General features: G+C 36.1%; 1 protein-coding gene across 4 annotated transcripts in view; it reads right to left on the bottom strand.

Moving 5' to 3' along the window:
- The window catches only part of RAI14 (retinoic acid induced 14), a 164,233-nt gene that overhangs the window by 25,184 nt on the left and 115,654 nt on the right, over positions 1-23,395 (bottom strand). For all 4 annotated transcript variants that reach the window (XM_051989563.1, XM_051989581.1, XM_051989572.1 and 1 more), the window contains one exon: positions 3,352-3,440. In XM_051989563.1, coding sequence (XP_051845523.1) covers positions 3,352-3,440 — 89 coding nt within the window. The remainder of the gene's footprint in view (positions 1-3,351; positions 3,441-23,395) is intronic.

Raw genomic sequence — 23,395 nt, 5'->3', positions numbered from 1 at the left:
TTCTTATAAAACAAGATTCACTTATCACCATGTCTAGATAGCAATGTTATATGTCTCTGAGCTTGGAAACCATCTTCCACTTTTCAGTGACAGAATATCTTTTCCCTTATAGACAAGACAAATGCCACCCCTGCCTCTAGTTTTCCCCATTTAGTTAAAACTAGAGTTAAAATCAGAACCACATTCCATTCCCTGTACGGCATTATTCTGGAAAAGGATGTCTCTTAGTCCTAATGTACCCAGATCTTTCAGAATATAAAATTCTGCAAAGGGAATATACTGTTTTATTGATGAACTCTCCTGATAAGACAATGAATGCATGTGTCTGACTCCTAGACAACTGCAGACTGCCCCATGAGGAAGTAATTTTATTAGAAACAACCCACTTTAATTGCATTCTAGCAGAAGTTCCTCCAATACTGGAGAATCACCAAGTCTATTTATGACTGTAGGATTTGCCTGTTACTACATGCCAGAATCACAATCTGAGAAGCAGAAAGGACCCTAAAAAGAAGGAAGGCGTTCTAATCCTTTAATTCCAGGCACAGATTTATTAAAATCACAATTATATAAGATCCTGAAGGAAACTGAGGTAGAATTAATTCTTATGGAGAGAAAGCAAAGGTAGGAAAAGAGAAGCCGTTTCATTTTTAGGAGTAAATAGGTCATTTAAAAATCAGCCCACAAATATATGATTAGTAAAATCATTAAAAAAAAAAAAAAAGAAGAAGAAAGAAAAGAAAAGCAGGCAGAAATACTATTTATTCTATGAGGGAGGAAAAGTATGAAGTAAATCCAGCTAGGTGGTACAGTGGATAGAATGCTGGGCCTGAAGTCAGGAAGATCCAAGTTAAAATCCAGTCTTGAACACGTACTAGTTGTATGACCCTGGGCAAGTCACTAAACCTTGTTTGTCTGAAGTTTCCTCATTTGTAAAATGAACTGGAAAAGGAAATGGCAAATGATTCAAGTATCTTTGCCAAGAAAATTCCAAATGGGATCATGAAAATTACTGAACACACATGAAGCAAATTCAAAGTAATATAATATAGGGTTAGGTTGAAGACCAATGTAATAACTGCATCTGACTGCAAGGATGCTGGCCAACAAGTAGATATTTAACAAGTGCTCCTCCCTGTTCAGAGGAAATTAGGTAAAAATGAAGATTAACTGTAGCAATAGGGACAACTTCACAGGTTGGCCATTTACTACACGGACCAGAAGCAATTAAACTATAAAGAAAAAAGCTCTCAAGAATATCTACCCTAAGGGTACTAAATAATACATTATTAAATAATGTCCAGATTAGAAAGGAAATTCAGAAGACAATAACAGAATAGTTTAAAAACATAAATGTACTTTAAACTTTATGGGATATTTCAAAAAAAGCACTTAGAAGATCTGCAGGGAGAGAAATTTCACAGTCTTCTCTGGATACTTTTATTCTCATATTTCTTTCTTTTTTGTTTGTTGATATTTTTTTATTTTATTTCCATGTATGAGTTATGGGGAGGCAGGAAACAGAGGAGGGGAGGGGAGACGGATGTGGACAGACAGAGAGGCAGAGAAAGACAGACAGAAGCAGAGGCAGAGACAGACAGAAGCAGAGGTGGAGACAGTGTGAGCTAAGGTCAACTCAGAAGAGCTCTACTCCACAATCTATCTTCTGGGTCTCATTCTATGCATCATTTTCAAATGAAATCATAGAAATCATTCTTATGAAATCAACTAGAAGCTGAGAGGTGCAGAGCATACGTGAAAACTCCAAAAATATTCCAAAGATTTAGTGTCATAGGCTGAATGAAATAAATTCCCTACTAAATAAATAACATCTTAGCAGAGAAAAATGTAAAGCTGGGTAGCTGGATTTTAAAAGTATAAATGGAAGGCATGAGAAACAGTTCATTTGAAAAAGTTCTTAGCATTTTAGTGAATTGTTCTCTTAATATAACATGACTTTAATCTTGTAGTTCAAAAAGTTAATATGGTCTTAGGAAATATTAATGGAGTCAGTGAATAAGCATTATTAAGCACCTATTATGTGTTGGGCACTCTGCCAAGTAATGGGAAGTCAAAGAAAGGCAGTCCCTACCTTCAGAAAGATTACAATTTAATGGGGGTAAAATCCCACACAACTAGGGGGAAATGATGAAGCACTTAAATAGTGCCTGCTATATGCCTAGCTCTGTGGAAGGACTTGGCAAATGTTATTTTATGTTTGTAACAATTAGCTATATTCAGGATAAAATGGACATGGATGAGAGTGCTCTACTCTGCTCAAGCCATTTTTAGTGAGTCCAGGAGAAGTTGAGTAGGAAGGCAGGCTAGAAACTATGCCCTGTAGTAAAGATCTGCTGTAACAAAGATTAATCTGGGGAAGCTATCACTTGAGGGTAGGGTGAGGATTATAACTATCATTAAATATTTGAAAGGGATGTCGTGTGCAAGAAGAACCAGACTTGTTTCCCTTTGTCCCAGAAGACAGAACCAAGAGCAAGATGCAGAAATTGCCAAGAGACAAACACTTCCCTCTCTGACAGAACACTGTTAGAGAATGAACTAAGCTGGAAACTAAGCTGCCTCAGGAAGAGCTGAGCTCCCCATCTTGGTGGGTTTTCAAATGGAAGTTGAGTGATTACTTGCTGGGAATGTTGCAGAGGGCTGCAGGTGAAGGCATGGATTTGATTAGCCTACCTCAGATCCTTTTTTTTTTTTTTTTGGACAATTAAGGTTAGAATTACCCATCACATGGAAATTCTGGAAACTCGGTGCATGATGTTCACAGTAGACTCTGGCCAATCCAGCTCAAGAGATTAAAATTTTGAAAAGCACAGACATATAATCAGTCTATGCTGTGTTAGCACAGGATTCTGCCAGTTAAGCAACACGCAGTGAATACCAGAGACAGAATACTGGGCTCAGCTGGAGTATGGATCTCATCCACTATGGCAATTAGATTTTGCTAATATTAAAAACAAGACTACTTCCTTCCTTTTATTTGTATATACAATCACAAGTTGACTACTTATCTAGCAATCTATTTACATTACAGTAAACATTTGATAATTCTGCAGATAGGCTATGGAAAATAGAAATAGTATTATATATGAAATAGGGAACTTTTAAGAATGCTTTTTAAAACTAAAAATAAATTTACCCACTCTCTTTTTATTTCTCCAATAAAAACTTTCAAAGCCTAATAACTTCAGTTTAATAACTAGATACAAAATGAAAACAGATATAACTAAGAATATAGTTGCTATGGAAAGAGAAAAAAAGTGCTAAAAGAATCTAGGCAACTAAAAAACAACTATTTCATTTCATTGGAACTTAATGATGGAGATAATGTACCTGCAGTATCTTGCGCTGTCACATCCGCTCCGTGTGTAACCATGGCCCTGAGGCACTCCACCTGTCCTCTTGATGCAGCCAGGTGGAAACTAAAGAAGAAAGCACCAAGATCTTGGTTAGTTACAGGTTTCACTGGAAAAAAAAATCCCATCCCCCACAAGACATGCTCTTCTTCCCAACCTCCCCTGCACTACTGACAAGATGAATACAACATGGTTTCTGCCCTTAGGAAGCAACAATGATGATGGTGGTGATAATGACAATGGTGGCTCGCTGCTACTATTACTAGCTTACATTTATACAGCACTTCAAAAGTCTGGGCAGCATTGCTGCAAATACTGACTTTTAGCCTTTCCATAACCCTGGGAGATAGATGCTATTATTATCTCCATTTTCAGATGAAGAACTGAGACAAATGTTAAGTGTTTGCCATCCAGCCACTAAGCATCTGAGGTTTTCTATCTCCAGCCTACCATTCTATTCTTTTTGCTATCTAGCTGCTTCTAAATGTATAATTCTAATGTGAGTTAATTTTTATTTTTTCAGTCCATAAAGCTTTTTTTTTTTTTTTTTTTGGGCTGAGGAAATTGGGGCTGAGTGACTTGCCCAAGGTCACACAGCTAGGAAGTATTAAGTGTCTGAAGCCACATTTGAACTCGGGTCCTCCTGACTTCAGAGCTGGTGCTCTGTCCACTGCACCACCTAGCTGCCCCAGCCCATAAAGCTTTATTAAATGGTAGGCATTCTGTTATAATAGCTAGGTGAGGAACACTGAGTCTGGAATCAGGAAGACCAGAGTTCAAATCTAGCTTCAGATACTTTCCAGCTAGGTGATCCTAGCTGGATTTTTAAAGATAATAAAATTAAAGTAGTAAAAATTTCTGGCCTGCCCATGGGCTAAATTTTGATCTCCCAAATTAAAGTCTAGCCGTACTTGCTAAGTCATGCTGCTACCTAATTCTTTTGCCCTTCATATTTAGAGGAGGACAGTGGCAGGATGCTCCAGGACCAAATCCACAGTTATCTCAGCTGTCCTGCCAATTCCCAGTTCAACACTGTGGCAAAGACTTCAAGGGTTAAAGGAAGGACTAGGAGGAAAAACGGCTAGCTCTTTACTTCTAACCTGCCTTTCAGTCTGATTTTTCTTGCACTCATCCTCAGTGACAGAGAAAAGGCTCTAAGGGGTTCAAAGACATTTCCTAGCCAACGTTCTCTCAAATTACCATCATAAAGATCATAAGCACCACAAGCACCATAAGCAGATGATTAATATTCTGAATACATGAGGCATAATTCCTTTTACTTTATAAGAATACAAACCAAATTTCTTACTTTAAACTGGCTATTAAAAGGATGCCATCATGGATCCAAAACAATCATCTTGGCAAACAAAAAATGCAGTTGTATTTGGGGCAGACTGAAATAAAAAGGTCTAAGAACAATTCCAAGGCTATTCCAGACTATCAGTAGCAGGGTGTAGGTGGAAAGAAGTCTGGGAAAAACTCTGAAAGAATATTGGTTCAGATTTTTTTGGATCCAATTACTGCTCGTGTCTTCAAAGGTTTACAATAAAGTGCCTCAGAAATGGCTTTCCAGAAAAGCACATGGTTTCTTGGGACCTGCAAGAATTAGTATATTACTATAATCACTGCAAAACTAATTTATAGCTAGGGCACATTTCCTTAAAGGAGAGGAGAGAGAAAATAGTATGAAAGTACCAAGTTATCATTCTCTAGCCTGAAGGATAGGGATGGCTCCCTGAAAGCAAAGCAGTATTCTGATGTCCCTTTCTCCAATAAATCATTAATTTTATAAAATGTAACAAAAAGAAAATATATATATAAAACTATTTTACAAAAGTTTTTATAAATAAGCTTCAGAATTTATTAAGGCTGCCAAGGTTCTGTGGTTCACAAAGGGTTTTCTATAAATTTAGTGTTCAGGAAAATCTAATGAAATAAGTAAAAGCTTATTTCCATTCCTTAAGTTGTAATTTTTCTCTCTGGGTTAAAAAAAAAACAAAAACTTAAAGATTGGAAACAGAGCTAATCCATTATATTGTTTTATGTAAGTTTTATATACAGAGTAAATCTTGTCCTTTCCCCAAATTACAAAGCGTGTGTGTGTGTGTGTGTGTGTGTGTGTGTATAAAAATCAAAGGTAACATCCACTTAATTACTTAAGTCAAATCCAATCTCCAGTCAAAATAACTGTCATTTCTCAAGTCTCAAAATTTAGTAGAATCAGTTAGAATAATGGCCTCCCAACTTTTTCCCACCCAGTTATACATTCATTCATAACAAATAAATAGATTTCAGCATGGGATAACAGGTTTATTTAGTTGTTCTTAAATCAAACATATACTATTATCCTATTATACTATAAAATTTATTCAGCAACAGAAATTTCACTTATTTATTTGCTTATTTAGAGGCAATTGGGGTTAAGTGAGTTGCCCAGGGTCATACAGCTAAGAAGTATTAAGTGTCGGAAGCTAGATTTGAACTCAGATCCTCCCAACTTCAAGATCAGCACCACCTAGCTGCCTCCAGTAACAAATTTTAAAAGGATGAGATTAAAATGAAATTATATTTGGGTCTAGAGTCAACTGAGATTCACTGTTATCTAACTGAGACCTGTTTAAAGATCTTAGTGTAAAAAGGCCAAGGTGTCCCCACTGCATGGGGGGCCATTTTCAGTTGTCTTGACCCATATCTTGCCACTAGACCCAGAAGGCTCTGGAGGAGTAAGTGAGCCTGTGATTACATAGTCCACTCTCACTTAAATGCAATTCACTTGTATGTCATGGCATCTCCTTTCTGATGTCATGGTTCTCTTTGAAAAAAGGATTAAAAAGCCAACTTGAGTAAGAGAATCACATGTCAGGTATAAACTTTAAATACTCTTTTGCAGTTTTGTCTTTGAATCCTTAAGCAGAGACCCCTACACTTAAATGCTAGATAAATGCTTTTTGACTGATTTAAGGGGAGAAATCATTTTTTTGCATCTTTGAAGAGGATTATGATTGGAGAGGAAAGAAATCTGAAGTATAAAGTCCATTCAGGTATCTACTGCAATAATCTATGATGAAGAAGGGACCAAAGGAGACTATATGAAAAGAGATGGGAGAGACATTGAGCAGATAGCAAGATTTAGCAACTAACTATATGTACAGTGTGAATGAACAGGAGAGAGTTGAGGATCCTGAAACTGAGAACCTTGATAACTGCAAGAATGATGGTGCCTTAGGCAGAAATGGGCAGTATGGAAGAGGAATGAATTAAGGGGAAAACATAATGAGATTTCAACTGCATTAAAACTTTTTTATCCTGTCTTTCTCACTCTGTCTCTAAGGAAAGGAGCTCAGAGACCACTGAGATGAGGAATTAATTTTCCCAATAACACATAAGTAGTTGCTGATTCTGGTGCCCATATTGATATTAGATGATAATTATCCCGAGGCACTGATTCCTGGTGCAGAAGAGGAGACCATGGGAGCTTGCTGCAGTGTCACAGAAAGTTAGCTTCTAGAAGAACGAGGGAATATTGAGTAATAATGGAAGAAGAGGGTATAGGGCTGTGCTAGAGAGAAGCCCCATAATGGACTATAGTAGGATGGAGACATATGTCCCATTTTCTTGCCTTCTAACTTGATGAATACACACTTACTGGGGTAATGTCATGGCCCTAACTCCAAACAGGTTCTTTTTTTTTTTTTTTTTTTTTGGACAGACATATAGATAAGAAGAACCAAGTATGTGGCTAGATCTATGTTGTTGTCCTTCGTTTTCAGAGGATCAGTGACATCACAGGTAATGTCTTGAGTAAGAACTGGATTTAAGTGAGCCAGAGGCGAGAAAAGTTGTTAGCCTCATTCTCTCTTGCAGAGTCATCAGTGTATAGTGGCAAGACAAAAGTCAAGATGGCCTAGGATGGAGTAGATGACCTCGGTATCTTTGATGCACCTTTAAAAAATTTTTTACTTATTTTTATTTTAAATTTCTTCAACATTAATCCTTGCAAAACCTTGTGTTCCAATTTACCCCATCCCCACCCCTCCCCTAGATGGCAAGTAGTCCAATATATGTTAAACATGTTAAATCCAATATATGTATATTTATCCAATTATCATGTTGCACAAGAAAATCAAATCAAACCAGAAAAAAATGAGAGAAAAAAATGCAAGCAAACAACAAAAAGAGTGATAATGCTATGTTGTGGTCCACCCTCAGTTCCCACTGTCCTCTCTCTGGGTGCAGATGGCTCTCCTCATCACAAGGTCATTTGAACTGGGCTGAATCACTCTGATACACCTTGATGGCTACTGGAACAGATTGTTCTCATCCACCCATTCCACCTGAGGAAAGTCTACACAGTTGGGGTGGACATCCTCCTAAATCACCAACAGTGACTGTCAGGGAGGCTCAGCGTGGTTCATCTGCCAAGAAGATTTACAGCTTCTCGGAGCTGTAGGTAAGAGTGGAGTGAACTAGATGGACACCAAAGGCGGATGAGAGCTCCAAAAGGGGCTCAGAAAGCCCTCACACCAGAGGTGCTAGTTCTCCTGAACATCCCATGTATCTATGTAAATCTATAATCACTTGTGGGGGAAAAAAAAAAGCCCAATATTCATGTGAAGGGAAACACTTTACACACCAACATATGAGCACACACATAAAGAGGCATGAATGTGTGTATAGTACCATCTGCAATGTTTATTTCACAGGAATGGTTTCTAGGACACATCTCACAACTGGCAGGAAGTTACAAACATATTTCTTTCCTTAACCAGTTGCTCCAAAACAGAAGAGTGGATCCACTGCCAAGGTAGACAAAATTTTATGAGACATTAAAAAGCATCCTTTTAACCAACTCAGATTATAATGTTTAAGGGATTTGTTTTGCTTCCACTAAAGAAAAAGAATAGGTAAACTTGCAAACACTTTTCTTTATCCTTTATCTCCTTTCTTTCCACGAGCAGAAGAGGTAGAAAATTTAGGGGATAAACACTGGCCTATTTTTTACAGTTCTAAAACACATCTAAAAGTCTAAGCTTTCATTTAAAATCTAAATTTGTAAAATAAGTATTACCAAGGAAAACAGATTATCCTGTGAAAGGAGATACTGGACAATCAAAGTCTTTAACATAAACAGTATTTTTATCCATTAGCATACCCAATTTGCATAGAACCTGATACATTTCACTACTGACCTCCCCACTGGAAGTAAGTTCAGTATTTATAATTTCAAATGTGTCTATACCCCAAAAGAACACAGATTTCACTCCTTGAGAGATGAAGATCACAGACCCTCATATGTGAATAGGCAGTTTTATGAGTTTTGGTGGGCTGAAGCAACTTAAAAGAATTCTCCAAGATACATTGTACTGAAGATTGAGTCAGGATCAGTTTATTGAGATAGAATTGGTTAAAAAAATACAAGCTTAGAGTTTTAGGAACTATTAGCCACATTTTTCTAGTGGAATACAATTAAGTAAACTGAGTGTCCAGGTTACAAACTAGCAAGTGTCTGACTCAGGATTTGACCCAAAGAGTTTGGTACTCCTTTCATTTTGCATTAGACATGCATATGCTGTTAGTTAAGAAAAGACACTCCCCATGCTTAGCCCCTTTCACGTTCAGTTTTGTAGGTAAAATATAAAAGTGCCTACTTCAAACTGAGGAAACTGATTGATCTTTGACTAGTTTTCACTCAGACTGATTTTTGGGAGCTATTCTTTTGGACGAAATTTTAGTGCTCAAGGAAAGATTCTAATATATACCTAGTTCTGCAGAACCTAGAGAAATATACCTGTTCTCAGATTGTTTAAAGTTTAATTTAGGAATTCAAATTAACATATGTGAAGAAATTATGTGTAAAGGACACATACACATCTAGATTTATGTCAACATCTTTCCTTTCTATTAACAGAGCCTCATTCAGGCAAGAAGTAGAAAGAAATGAGTTTCTTACCATTTCCAACATAGCTCCATTCATCATTACTCTGCATCATTTTGGTATTAATATGGACAAGATGCATTTGTGTCATTCTTAACTTATTGATTTTTTCATTAGATTGTCATTATTCATGTTTTGATTAAACACTGCAAAAAAGTAGGAACTATGTCTTATTTTTCAGTTATCAATATTAATGTATAGCCAGTAGGATTCTCAATAAATAATGAAAAAGTATTTATTGAGCATTTAGTATCCACTATTATTCCTGAAGCACTATTCCTGAGTACCAGTTACAAAGAAAAGTAAAATCAATCCTTGTCTTTCAGAAGCTCAAATTCTAATCAGTTGTTAGCTAAGAAGTGGAATAAGAGACATTATTAAGAAAGGACTATATGAAGAAAATATATTTCATATGTTTCATTTGGATTGACATTTTCAATTATCAGAAACCTGAGAGCTATCATTAATACCAATGATTTGTAAAATTAAACATGATTTCAAATAGCAACCTAAAAGAGGTTAAAGGTAGAAATGTGATGTCACACAAGAAAAAACTTCAAGATTCTGGGAAAACCATTTACTAGAGTAAAATCAGAAATGATTGTGTCAATCAATTATCAGTAAAGAAAGGAAAAAATGTCAATAAAAGATGAATGGATTTCCAAGAAATCAAAAGACAAAGTTGAACTCTCATTCTAAGGAGACCTGTGCTTTGATATATAATATAAGTTTAAATCATGGCTCTGCTATATAGCCTGTGTAATACTGGGCAAATAACTTTACCTCCCTGGTCTCAGTTTTGTCATATTATTTTAAGACAGGTGATTTGTATTAGATGATTTCTAAAATTCCTCCATGCTCTAAGTTTATGATCCAGAAAGTTATTTCAAATCAGTTATTTTCAGAGCTTATAGTTGAGCTCTTAACATTTTGACAGCTTCATTAGAATGATAACACTCAAGCATGGTTTGGCAAAAGCAATGACATTATAACTGACCTTCAAACTGAACCAGAACAGTACCAATTTTTCATGATATGCTTACGTGAAAATCTGGCTGTGTGTGTTATGGAGAACCGCAATTAGGCAGTAAGAAAAGATGGATGGGCAAATGACAGAAAGTAGGGTTTCCTTATATTGTGCTAGCCAGTCTTCCTATCCACAAAAAATATTATTAATCAATAAAGAGGTGCATTTTAAAAAATTTTCAATAGTAATTTTCCCAAATATTTCCAAATGTAAAGATAGTTTTCAACATTCACTAAATTTTTCTCCCTCCTTCTTTTACCTCTTCCCTTCCCAAGACAGCAAGCAATCTGATATTAAAAATGTGCAATCCTTTTAAACATATTTCCATATTTGTCATGTTGTGCTGGAAAAATCAGGTCAAAAGAAAAAAAAAAGGGGGGGGGAGGAAACATTTTGCTCCACATTCACAGTAAAGAGGTGCAATTTTAATCCCATAAAGACCAGAGGTAGTTGTTACTGTTTGTCCTTCCTTGTCTAAGAGGACCACAACATCAAGGAGGTGATGCCATAACATGCAGGTGAATTGGATTTAAATGAGGGAAAACTGTGGAAGGTTACCTGCCTCATTTTCTCCTCCAGAGCCATCTGGGTCCAGTGGCCAAGACAGATCAAGACAACTAGAGATGGTTCTGGATGAAGAGGGGAAACCTGGGGTCTTTTTAAACTAAGATCGTCAACAGGTCACAATTTGACTGAGTGTGCACCCATTCAGTGATTAAGGCTAGGTGGTAATTGAGGCAAAGAATCTCCTCTTTCACTAGTTGAAAAACAATCCACCAAAAACTAAATAAATGAATCTGGGAGGGGGAGTTTCTGGCCAAAGCAAAAATGACTGACTTACATTCAATCTGAAGACCCAAACAACGACCAACTGAGGCTTCACCTAGGACCTATTGTTGGCCAATGAGAATCAGATTGGTCTTGATTTAAGGCCTGGTTTTTAATTAAGAAATCTAGCCAGTAAACCTCAAGATCTTGGGAGGATTCAGAAGTAAAAGAGAAAAAAAAAAAATGAGGTGCAATTTAAATTCCATTAAAGACCACAAAAATGCAAGTGAAAGCTACTCTGTGGCCCAACTTCATACTTAATGAATTTTAAAAATATATCTAAAATTGACTAAAATCAACATTAACTGGTTATAAAAAATCAGAGACACTAATACACTGCTAATAGAATTTTAAGTTGGGAACCTCTTTGGAGATCATTCTGGTATTACATAACAAAAATAATCACTTTTTTTATTCAGTAATTTCTGGGAATATATATAAAGAATACTGAATTTTTTATATAACAACTATTCAAAGATAGATTAATATAGTTGTCTTTTGTGTGTATAGTTAGCTATTGTTATTGAGACCTGGCATGACCCCATTTAGGATTTTCTTGGCAAAGATACCAGAACGGTCTGCCACTTCCTTCTCTAGGTCATTTAACAGGTAAGGAAATTGAGGCAAAGGGGATTAAATGACTTACCATGTAACTTGGAAATTCAGAACTGACAGTGAACAGGTCAAGGTCAGAGGCAGAAATCTGCCAATTATCTGCAGAATGCTTGATAATTGAAAGAGTAGCTAAGAATTGACATCTTTTAGGGAGAAATTCCTAACTTGGGAATCAATTAATTAATTGTAAATTATTTTATAAAGTCTTTGATGGTCTTCATTTGTCAGTAGACCAATAATTCAGTGAAAATAACATCTCTTTCAATGACAGAAAGGTTCCTGGGGCAGCTAAGGGGTGAAATGATTACCAGGGTACCGAATATGCAGCTAACCAGCTGGGGAAAACACCTTGAACTCCCCAATACCTTTGGTTTCATAGATGATTTTCAAAGCAAAAGCCCCGTCAGAGTCAATTTCATAGAAATATTTCAAGAAAAAAAAAAAAAAGCCAGTCTGTTTTGGATTTAATTGTTAAACAGAGTATTTAGCTTTATACTTATAAAAACTCAGCTGGAACTCTTCAAGAGAACCAACACAGTTAAAAAGCCCAAACAGAACAGCTTGCAGATTTACATAAAACTACTTTGATCCCTTTTGCCCCTTTAATGATATTTGGAATTTCCATGCTGTGACCCAGTCCCTTAAGCAGTTCCCAAGGTTTTCTCTTGGTGATTTCCCAAAAAAATATATCATTCTATTGATCCTACTGGGCCAAAACAAGAGAAAAAGGACCAGACTGAGCATGAGGGGGGCAGTGGCAGGTGGGGTTTTAGCAATGTCTCCTTTTCTTCCCCCCACCCTTTTTATTTAACAGTAGTTAGAAGCTTCTGGAAAATTGCAAGCACTCCTGACTTTCTGTAAGTACTTCTAGAGTTCTCAAATCAGGGAATGTAATTCAAGTGTCAAACAAACATAGCCTGCAGAAGAGATTTCATTTCCTACAAACCACTTCCCTACAAGCTGTGCAAACTTTCCCTAAACAAACACCTCAACACAATGTGGGATTGCTCCAGTCCTAGAGTCATAAAGGGATTTGAACTTTCACTATGCAAGAGCCTAAAGAATTATGATCTAAGCAATTTCCTTTTATTTTTCATACAGTAACTCATTCTGGTTTCCTGATTCCTGATATTCAAACAGACACTCAGAGAGGGGAATTTAAAAAAAAAAAAAAAAACTTCCTTTTTCTAAACGCTCAGTCTCTCAAAGAACATTTTCATTCATATCAAATCCTACCAGAGTAGCTCATCTACTTCCTCTTTATAGGTAAACACTGATGTAGAACTAGACACAACCTCAGAAATCCATTCAGTTCAATTCCTTCACTGTACAGTCGAGGAAACTGAGGCAGGTTTTGACACCCCCACCCCCAAGTCCTCTGATGCCAGAACCAAATGCAGTTAAAACAGAACAAACAGGAAAAACCATGAGAAAAAAAAAACAAAAAACAGAAAAAGAAAAAAAAAATGAAACCAAGCATACTTTTCATGAGTAATACCATGCTGTCTACCTTAAGACAGCAGTAGAGACTAGGCTGGAAGAGACGTCGGAGGTCACTCAGCAAAACTGACTCTACAATATACTTTGCAGATTTACAAAGCAATTTTCTTGGGCTAAGTATGGAAGGATCATATAAATGTGAATTGAAGCTACCACCTATCTAAAAGAAGCAGGTTGGTGAAGCTGAAATGCGGATTCCTGGGACCTGCCTTTGAATTCTGGGTCTGCCACTTATCACTCCTAAATTTTGGGCCAGTCAATCTCTTGGGATCTTCAGTCATTTTATCTATAAAATAATGAAGTTGAATTATATGTGTTTAAAGGTCTCTTTTGGCTCTACATCTATAATTCCACTCATCCTGGTAGCACCTAAATACCAGGGTATCAAGTGAGAAACAGTTATTGCTGTTTAGTCGTGTCAGTCTAATCTGGCGCTTTCTGACTCCCTTTGGAATTTTCTTGGCAAAGATTATTAGAGTGCTTTGCCATTTCCTTTTCGAGAGCCTTTTACAGATAAAGAAACTGAGGTAAACAGGTTATCCAGCGTCACACAGCTAGTATCTGATGAGTCTTGACTCCCAATTCAGTGCTCCATCCATTGTGCCATTCAGCTGCCCTATGTGACTGCATAGATATTTATATCCACATATTCCTATCTCTTTAGCTAAAGGTGTTTTTCATGTTCTATTTTTTAAGATAGACATTGGCCCGAATAAGATTTTGAAAAGGATCCAACTTCCCATTCAAATTCTGATCTAATTATCTAAAGATGTTAAGTCTAATAGCTTCTAGCTATCAAAGGCCTTAGAAAACTAAATTCTATTCTACACTTTGGTATATGGCTCTGTAGACAAATTACCGAACAGAGCTGGCTCAGAAACAAATCCCCTGGAGGGACCAAAGTGCTGCCCTGGATGGTACATGACAAGCTGCTGTCAATGTTTTTCCAAAGCAGCAGTAGCAGCAACTTTAATCTCTTCACCTATTGGAAACCAATCTGGTGGAAAACTGGGAGACAGAAACATTTGTTAGCTTTCCAATTTGAACCACTGCTGCTAAGAGAACCTGACATTTATAATAAATGATGGCTTTTTTTTTTTTTAAAGGAGAATTAGAGGTCTTAAAAGCACCAGCAAAGGGATTAATTCAAAGTTATTCATGTTGATAGAGTGATAGGGTCAGCATCTCCTTGTTCAATAACTGGCTCTGGGAACTTAGTGGATTAACAGAAGCAGAGACAGAGAGGCCTTAAAAATCATCTAGTCTTATAAACCAATAAATCTAGCACTGACACTTTTCCTTTTCCTTAGGTGTATAAATATGGCCAAAATTACTTATTAATCAGACACAAACCAGAGAGCAACCACTTTACAATCTTTACAATCACTGCTGCTCAGATTTGTCCTTGGAGTTTGAAACATGGATCCCTTTACATCCTTTAGTTAGAAGGTCTGAAAACTCTGATCCTATACTGAATTCTGACCCATAACAAAATGCTTGAGACACAAAAGGGTTTTTGATAAATACTATCCACCTCAAATAGGTAAGTAGTCTGAAAAATTCTTTCTAATAACAGACTGCAAGCTCTCCAAATTTGTCCACTCAATCTGCTGGAGGTACTTCTTCAATTCCCCCTACTGTGTCATCCAACCAAGGATATATTCCCCTCCTCCTTACATTAAACCTAAAAGTTCCCTGAAAGGCAATCGGGCAAAGAGGCCTGAGCTCTGGACTTGGAGACCCAAGAGCCTAGCTTTGAATTCCTCAGACACTTATTAGCTAGTTATGTAACTGCACAAATCACCCCCATTCCCTGGTCCTGAGCTTCTTCATCTTTAAAATGAGAATAACTATAGGTATATTTCACAGGCTAGCTAAGAAGATCAAATCAGATAGTTAACATACAGAAAGTTCTTCCTAAAACCTCAAAGCCTTGGATTAATGTGAATAATTATTATTAGTAGAATCAGAAGTGGTTACATTTAATGGTACCACTAGATTGAAAAAGGTTACTACAGATGAACTCTAGGAAATAACAGAGGTTTGTAACTTCTTATGTGTCATAGATCCCTTCATAGAGGAGTGTTTTGATATGAATACATTAAAATCTAGAGGATTACAAAGGAAATAATTTATACTGAGATAATTATTAAAAATATGTATATCTGTCCATCTGTTTATTTATTTACCTACTTGTCTGCCTAAGTTCACAGACAATGAGTTCAGCAGAACCAACTGATATTTTAGCTTAGTGGAATCCTTTTTTTCGAAGTAGAAAGGGTTCCTGTTTTTCCCCTATGGCTACCCTCAAACCTTACTCAAGTGAACCTGTAGAGATGTTTCCTTCCTACTTGGTATACTTTAATTTTGCTCTACCTGATCACCTGCCATTGTTAAATGGTGGTGGATGCCCTGAACGATTTTGATTGGGAAAAACACTAAGAAAAAATGAGAATGGCATTGGTGTTGAAATATTTATTCAAGTGGAAAAAGCTATACAAATTTTTATTTTATTTTATTTTATTTTATTTTTTTTATGCTGAGGCAATGGCCACAGACACTTAACATTTACTAGCTGTGTGATCCTGGACAAGTTAATATCTTGCAAAAAAAAAAAAAACAAACAAACAAAAAAAAAAAACTAATATTAGAGGTGTGACCCATGTTGAGGAGAGTAGCCAATAAATATTCAGAGCAATGGAAACTAGAATTTAATTAATTATACTATCTCATGATTCTGTAATCTTATTCTCAGTTATCCAAAGAATGTATTTCCACTCATAAATTTTGAAAGACCAAATAAAAAAGGTGCCACAGAACTGGGAAAGGACAAATGCTGTTTATTTTTTATTTTTTAAAGGGAAAAAGGTAGAGTCAGTAAACTATAGCTTAGGGAAGGTTCCATTTCTGGCAAAATTTTAGAACACAGTATTTTAAAAGATATTCTGTGAACATTCTGAAAGGGAATCAGATATCATTAAGTGTCAGAAGTGCTTAATCTAGAAAGGGTCAAGCCAGATTACTTTCCTCTTTAACAGAAAAATTAGATCAGGTCAGGAAGAAGCTGCGGACACTGCCTAATTAGATTTCTGATAAGTAATAGACAAGAGTCTCTTATGCCAGCCTTCTGAAGAGAATGGTTAAGTTGTGCACTGATCACATTGTTAAGAAGTAGGCGACTGGACCATTAATGGGTCAATGCCAACTTGGAGGGAGACCTTCAATGGAATGTCCCAGAAATTTTGTGCTTCATCTTAGGCTCCTTAACATTTTAACCAGTTACTTGAATAATGGCATATTAGGCAAGTTTGTCATACTGCAGATAACAAAACAGGAAGAGAAAGTTTACATGCTAAAAACAAGAATCAAAGTTCAACATGATCTAGACAACTATCCAAAATGACAGCTCTGGGAAGTAGTGAACTCATCCCTTAATGAAGATCTTCAAACATAATAAGGTAGATGATCATTTGTCAGAGATTTTTGAGGGAGATTTCTCAATCAGGTGTGAGTTGGATTAGATGGTCTCTGAATTTCCAACTCATAGCATTCTAAGACTCTGTGAGTGGGTGGAAGTTCCTTTTTTATATCAGAGCTATATAATCTTCATCAAAACTAAAAATGAATCAAATGTAAATTGCAGGAAAGTTGCAGAGGATCCCTAGTTTCTGGATGGCTAAATGAAAAGAACATTGGAATTAAGAGTCTGAGAATCTGGGCTCCCTGCATTCAAATCCTGACACTTTTATTTATCTGGTTTAGCTTGGGAAGTTACTGGTTTCATTTGTAAAATGAAGGAGTTCTCTAGGGTTCTTTTCATTTATGATCTATGATCCTATGAGAGAAATCTAACAATTCAAGACATGGAATCAGTGACCAAAAAAGTGGTTCATGAATTAACTTGAATACCACAGAGAAACCCTTAGCTAGCACTAAATGAACTCTAAGGGACCATCCAACTCTAATATTCTATATTTCTAGACTATTACTACAATCAAATCAAATAAATTGATGAGTTTTACTTACTATACTTTCTACTGATCTTGACATATAGTAGAAAAATTAAAAGTTGGGAAAAAAGGAAAAAGGGCTGTGGGCAGGGCCTGAGGGGGGAAAAATACTTTCAGTAAACAGCTACATACGAAAATACATTTTGAAGCATGAGTGAGACTCCGTTTCCATGACCTGATTCGTCTCTGCTGGAGAGGTACTGAAAGAGAAAGGTACTGCTATCCTTTAGTAAACTCTCAGCATTAAGAGAATCTAGATTTACAAAAACCTCCAGTCACAATGATTTCTCATTTCTCCATCTTGATTATGATAAACAAAAAACCAAAAAACATTAGCTGGAAAAGAAATTCCTATGTTATTTACCTTTATCAAACTATAAAGTTGGGGAAGATTTATTAAATGTCACCTAGGCAGACTAATTTACACGAAGTTTAGTACAATTGTAATCTCAAATGAATCTATGAGTTAATCCAGGAGTTCCCTCCATTGCTATAGATTGCAAGCCATCCATACCTGTCTAGCCCATGGGACTCTTGACCATGTTGACTACAAAGCTGACCACAGCGAAACTGTAAGGAGCATTTCCCAAATGCTGGAGACCTTTCATTTCTTCCAATTGAATAAGCACATAGCAGGGCACTGACTTGTCCACCTGTCACTCCACTTTACCACACGACCAATTTATTTTTTATTTGATTCCTTGAAAACATTCTTTAACTCTTCTCCTAATAGTGTGAGAGATTTCCAGTTCTGTATTCTAAGGGCCTTTCAGGAGAGTCTAAATTAAGCTGTTAAGATAGCAATATGGCCCCCTCCTCAGATGACCAGGCTCAAGAGTCATAGGACAACTATTCCCTTGTAAAATTTGGTGACATCCGTATCAAGAACTAGTCATTACAGGTAATGGGAATTTATTAATATACCCATTACTTGGGTATATTGACACACCCTCCCTATCAATTTCATTCTAATATGTATACCCATCTATCAATTTCACTTTAAAAGAGTACCTTTGTAGCCAATAAAATGTTTCCTTGGTTCACATCATCATGCTCACAAAGTACAAGAGAGTGTTGGTTGGTCCTCCCTGCTTCAATCTCTCCTCATTCCAATGAGTTCATCATTCATCTGACCACGTCATCCTTACCCAATAAAATCCTGTGACTTCCTATTACCTCTAGAATCTATATAAAATGCTCTATTTGGATTTTAGAGATTTTCACAATCTAGTTTTTCCAGATTTCCTATGCTTTACTCCTTTTCATGAATTCTATGATCCAGCCAGTTTAACACCAGTCTCCTTGACATTCTCACACACCTCCACCTCCCAATTTTGATTCTTTATCCCCACATTCCCCATGCCCAGTTCTCCTTCTGCAACCTTTTCCTAGTCCCTACTCTCACTCTATCTTCTGTCTGTGATTACTGCTGATTTCCACTTTATATATTTTGGATATTTTCATTAGATAAGAATTCCATGAGAAATGGGGATCATATTTTTGCCTCTTTGCACCCCCAAATCTTAGCATAGCATACATCACATAGTAAGCACTTAATAAAGATTTGTTGACAGATTTCAGAATTCCTCATGGGTTACAAAAATTTCAATATGCTCACACTCACTATGCTTTTCCATTTCTTATCTTTCGCATAAAAGTCATTATTTCTTTGGAACAGCAATATTCCATATATTTCTGCCATGTAGGAACACTAGGAGAATGTTAATATTGTAAAATATGTGCCTTTGCTTAACTGAAAACCAAGATCATTAAAAGAGCTGTGCCATGCCCGCAAAAGCATTCATCCAGTTCTCTTCCCTCCTGCTGTACATCAACACCAGTAATGGTTTGCTGGGAAAGTGAAGGAGGAAAAAAGATGAAGCATTAATAGTGATTATTTTTCAGGACTAGAGAATAATATGGTTTCACTTCAGTGATTTTGAAGAGTTCTGATTTCTCTATGTACAAAGAGAACAACTCTTTCTAAGTATGACTGGTTCATGAGTAGTTACAATCTGTTGGCCAGTTTCTGGCAATGAGCCTCTCTGAACTTATCTAGGTGGGTCCTTGAAGGACAGAGTCTTTACTAGACTTGATTTCAAAATCATTTTGGGTTGGCTTATACTCTCATATACTTTCATATAAGATGATGAGATCATAAGTCTAGAGTGAGAGGGACCATTTAGTCCAACTCATTTTACAGCTGAGGAAACCGAAGTTGAAGGAAGTTAAGTAACTTGTTTGAGATTATACATATATCCTCATCAAAGGTAGGATTTGAATCCATGTCCTCTGACTCCAAAGCCACTCTTCTTCCTCACTATCTTTTCAAGAACCCCAGTCACCTCCACATCATGCTGAAGAGTGAGGATTAAAGAAAAAAATCCCTTTTCTTTTCTGCAGCTTCATCAAAGACCAGACAAAAATCCTCAGCATCATGGGCAATGTTATATTGGAGTCTTTCTCTAATAGGAAGAAAGTAGTTCTTGTAAATTAAATTGAGGGAGTGGACTGGAAGAAAAAAGGGAAAAAAAAAAAACAGAATTTCCACTTCTAAGAAGAAAGTTATATATGAAAATATGTGTTGCATGACTGTATAAGTATCATCTATAACCTATATCAAATTGGTTGCTTTTTCATTGGAGGGAAGGAGAAGGAAGGAGGGAAAGAATTTGGAACTGAAAAATTTGAAAAAATGAAATGTTAAAAATTGTTTTTGCATGTAATTGGGGAAAAAAATAAGACGTTACATTTAAAAAAGAAGAAAGTTGTAAGACATCTGAATATATAAGGAGATTTTGATATAATTTATTTATATAATCCAAATGCAACCGTGATAACTACTTATCATCTACTACTCACAATACAGTCTCTGCTGACATTCTAATAAGGGAATGAAACCAACAAAGACAACTATAATATACGATATAAAGTGATAAGTATACCAGAGCATTAAAAAAAGTGTTTTGTGAGTATTCCAAGTCAGATAAGAATTGGAGAACTAATTAGCATCTAAGTTAGGGCTGAAATAAGCAAAAAGGAAGAGAGGACATTCCAGAGAACAGTGTGAGCCCACATTAAGAACTATTATGGAAATAAGTTTATAAAGAGTTTAGGGGAGCCATTATTACAAAAAAGGACTCAAGTCAGTGACATTCACGTGATTTTCATCCCCCTCACTTCTGGAACAAAAAAAATTACTATGGACTACTTATTCTAGCCATTCATTTTTACCAACATACACAAAGACATATAGTCAGGCAAAAATAATCACCCAATGATATTCTTATTGAAAGGCAGAATTCTATCTGAAGGGGGGAGAGAGAAAGTCTCAAGGTAAGAGAAGAGCTGGTTCAAATTCACTAATGTATATTAACTGTGTGATTCTGGGCAAACCCCTTAGTCTTTCAAAGTCTCCCACAAATCCTCTAAGATGGTAAATGGCAAAGTACCGATCTGTATTGTAAAGGCATTCTCCCCGCCCCCACCAGGAGTTCCCAATACCCCTGCAACCACAGGTCCAGTCCAAACAAACATAAACCAGAATAGCCCTTTAGGGACCATAGATCTTGTCAGTCCAAATGCTTATAATACTTCCTCAGTATTTAGCACATACTATAGGCACTTAGTAAGTGTTTACTGACTGACTTAATAACTGTCCCCTGTTTTCCTCCTTACTCTTTACAGCCTTTCATCAAAGTAGAGTCTTTGCTCTGACATCATTTGGGTGCTACCTAAATGGATGAAGTATTTGGTGTATTAAAACAGGAAAAGCCTTCTTCAAAAGTCCAGTTCTATGCACTATAAACTGTTTACCTAAACAAATGTCAAAACCAGAGATCTCTCAGTTGACAGAAAGTTAAATACAGAAAGTCCATGTACCACAGAAACGACTACGCTGGCGTGTCAACATTTGGTAATGGTAGTCAATGATCCATCTTGGCAGTCCAGGGTCCTGCTCCCCTTATTATGTGCACATATTGGCCACTTCCTCAGCACAGTCCAAGACCACTCCAGGATCAGGTTAAAGTTAATTTGAGGATCTGCATTTGGGTTGGAATGCAGCAGCTATGTAAAATGATCTTTTCAGACAGCTGGCTGGACAGAGGTTTACCTCTATGGCACCCTAAGGAACTTACTGGAGACCTAAATAAGACCACAGTGCACAGAACATAATACGCTGACATAATTATCTGCTCAAGCAGCATTAGTATGCCAGAGGCCATAGTTTCCCTGAGATTTCACAAGGTTACACACTCTAGAAGACAAATGCCCGCCAGTCTTACTAATGCCTATAGACAGACAACCCTTCCCTCTATTTCTTTGACAACCATCTCCCCCTACAACAAATGAAAATCTTTGTCTTCAAATTCCTCCAAAATTTCCTTCAGTAATACAAACTTCTAGTGTTGAAAATATATACCTGGGGTTTAAAAACAGTTAAAAAATAAAATTAATCTACAAACCTCTCTCATCAATAGTTTTGCTACTGGATGAAATCCTTCAGTTAAAGCAACCCATAAAATGTGGAAGGATCTTGATCAGCATCTTTGAAGGGAGTGCCCCCACGAACAAAAAACATGGATCTTTCAAAGTATCAAATCAACCTCTGAACCAACAAAACCTTTTCCAACACCCGCCCAGTCTCTACTTCCTGCTATGCATTCTACCACTTTGTTATGTTACCTCTAATCACAGGGCACAAATGACTATTCTGTAGCGAAATATATTTCATCTCTGATTTTTTTGTGCAGCAAGATAACTGTATTTTGGATTTAATGTATTTTTTTTTTTATATGTTTAACATATAATGGATTACATGCCATCTAGGGGAGGGAATGGAGAGAAAAATTGAACACAAAGTTTTTCAAGGGTCAATGCTGAAAAAACTATCCTTACAGATAGTAACCTTAATAAAAATAACTTTAATAAATAAATTAATTAAAAATGTAAAAAAAAAGTATCCTTCATCAACTTACCACTTGCATGAAAAAAATTTAAGTGGTAATAGGAATATCTGGGCAACAAATAATAAACCTGATGAAATCTTGTATTCTACAACTTTTCAGTCAATTGTATGATAATGAAATGTGATTTATTTTGGAATATCATTTGCAAAAGCCTTCTAGAACTCTGAGGATATCTATATGTGATTGCTGCAAAAATTTTATATACAGATAAAAGTATTTGTAGTTGGCATTCTCAGTTTCCTTAAAAATATATTAATATGTAACATTAATAATGTTAATAATCTTTCCTACACATATCTTCTCCCCTAGAAAATACTTGTAAAATGATCCCTCATTGCCCTCAATACTATTTCACTCCCAGCTTGTCTTCTACATAGACTTGCTCTAATCCAGCTGCTTTTTCTATTTTTGCCTTCTTTAATGACATTTCTACTTCTTCTATAGAACATCTAAGAATATAATGTTAGGGTTCAAGTAGCTCTAGTATTCTTGATATTGAAAAATATGTTCAAGTCTTTTCAAAATTTTTTTTTCCTGTTTTGAGCCTTTTTTCCACTTTTAATTCTTAAGTGCTCTTAAGATGACTGCTTAATCACTACTTACATTGTTCCAAAATTTTTTATAATAAGTTTTTACAAATAAGTTTAAATTCTAAACCAATGCTGCCACCTCTTTCAACTTGGCAAATAAGTTGTGCCTTAACACCTTTTTGGAGGCATCTTGGCGATTCTTTGGATCTCCTTGTTATGGCTATCAATTTATATCAGTTACATTTTTGCATGAAATTATTATAGTTTGTAACTATATCCTTTCTTCCATCTATTATTAAATTTCATTATGAATGACTTTTTGAAGCTGTGGAATGATTATAATAGATGATCATTTTTGAGAAATGACAAACAAGATGATTTCAGAAAGACAAATGAACTGATGCATAGTAAAGTGAACAGAACAAGATCATATGTAGTAACAGCAATGTTGTTCAATAAAAAAGTATGAGTTGGCTATTCCCAGTAATACAATGTCCCAAAACAATCCCAAAGGACTAATAACAAAGCATACAATTCTCATCAGAGGGAAAACTGATATCATTTGAACAGACTTAAAGCATTATATTTTTCACATTCTTTCCTTCT

The sequence above is a fragment of the Antechinus flavipes genome, chromosome 1 (assembly GCF_016432865.1).
Source record: "Antechinus flavipes isolate AdamAnt ecotype Samford, QLD, Australia chromosome 1, AdamAnt_v2, whole genome shotgun sequence".
In the NCBI taxonomy this organism is placed as follows: Eukaryota; Metazoa; Chordata; class Mammalia; order Dasyuromorphia; family Dasyuridae; genus Antechinus; species Antechinus flavipes.
This window is presented reverse-complemented; position numbering and strand designations above follow the sequence as displayed.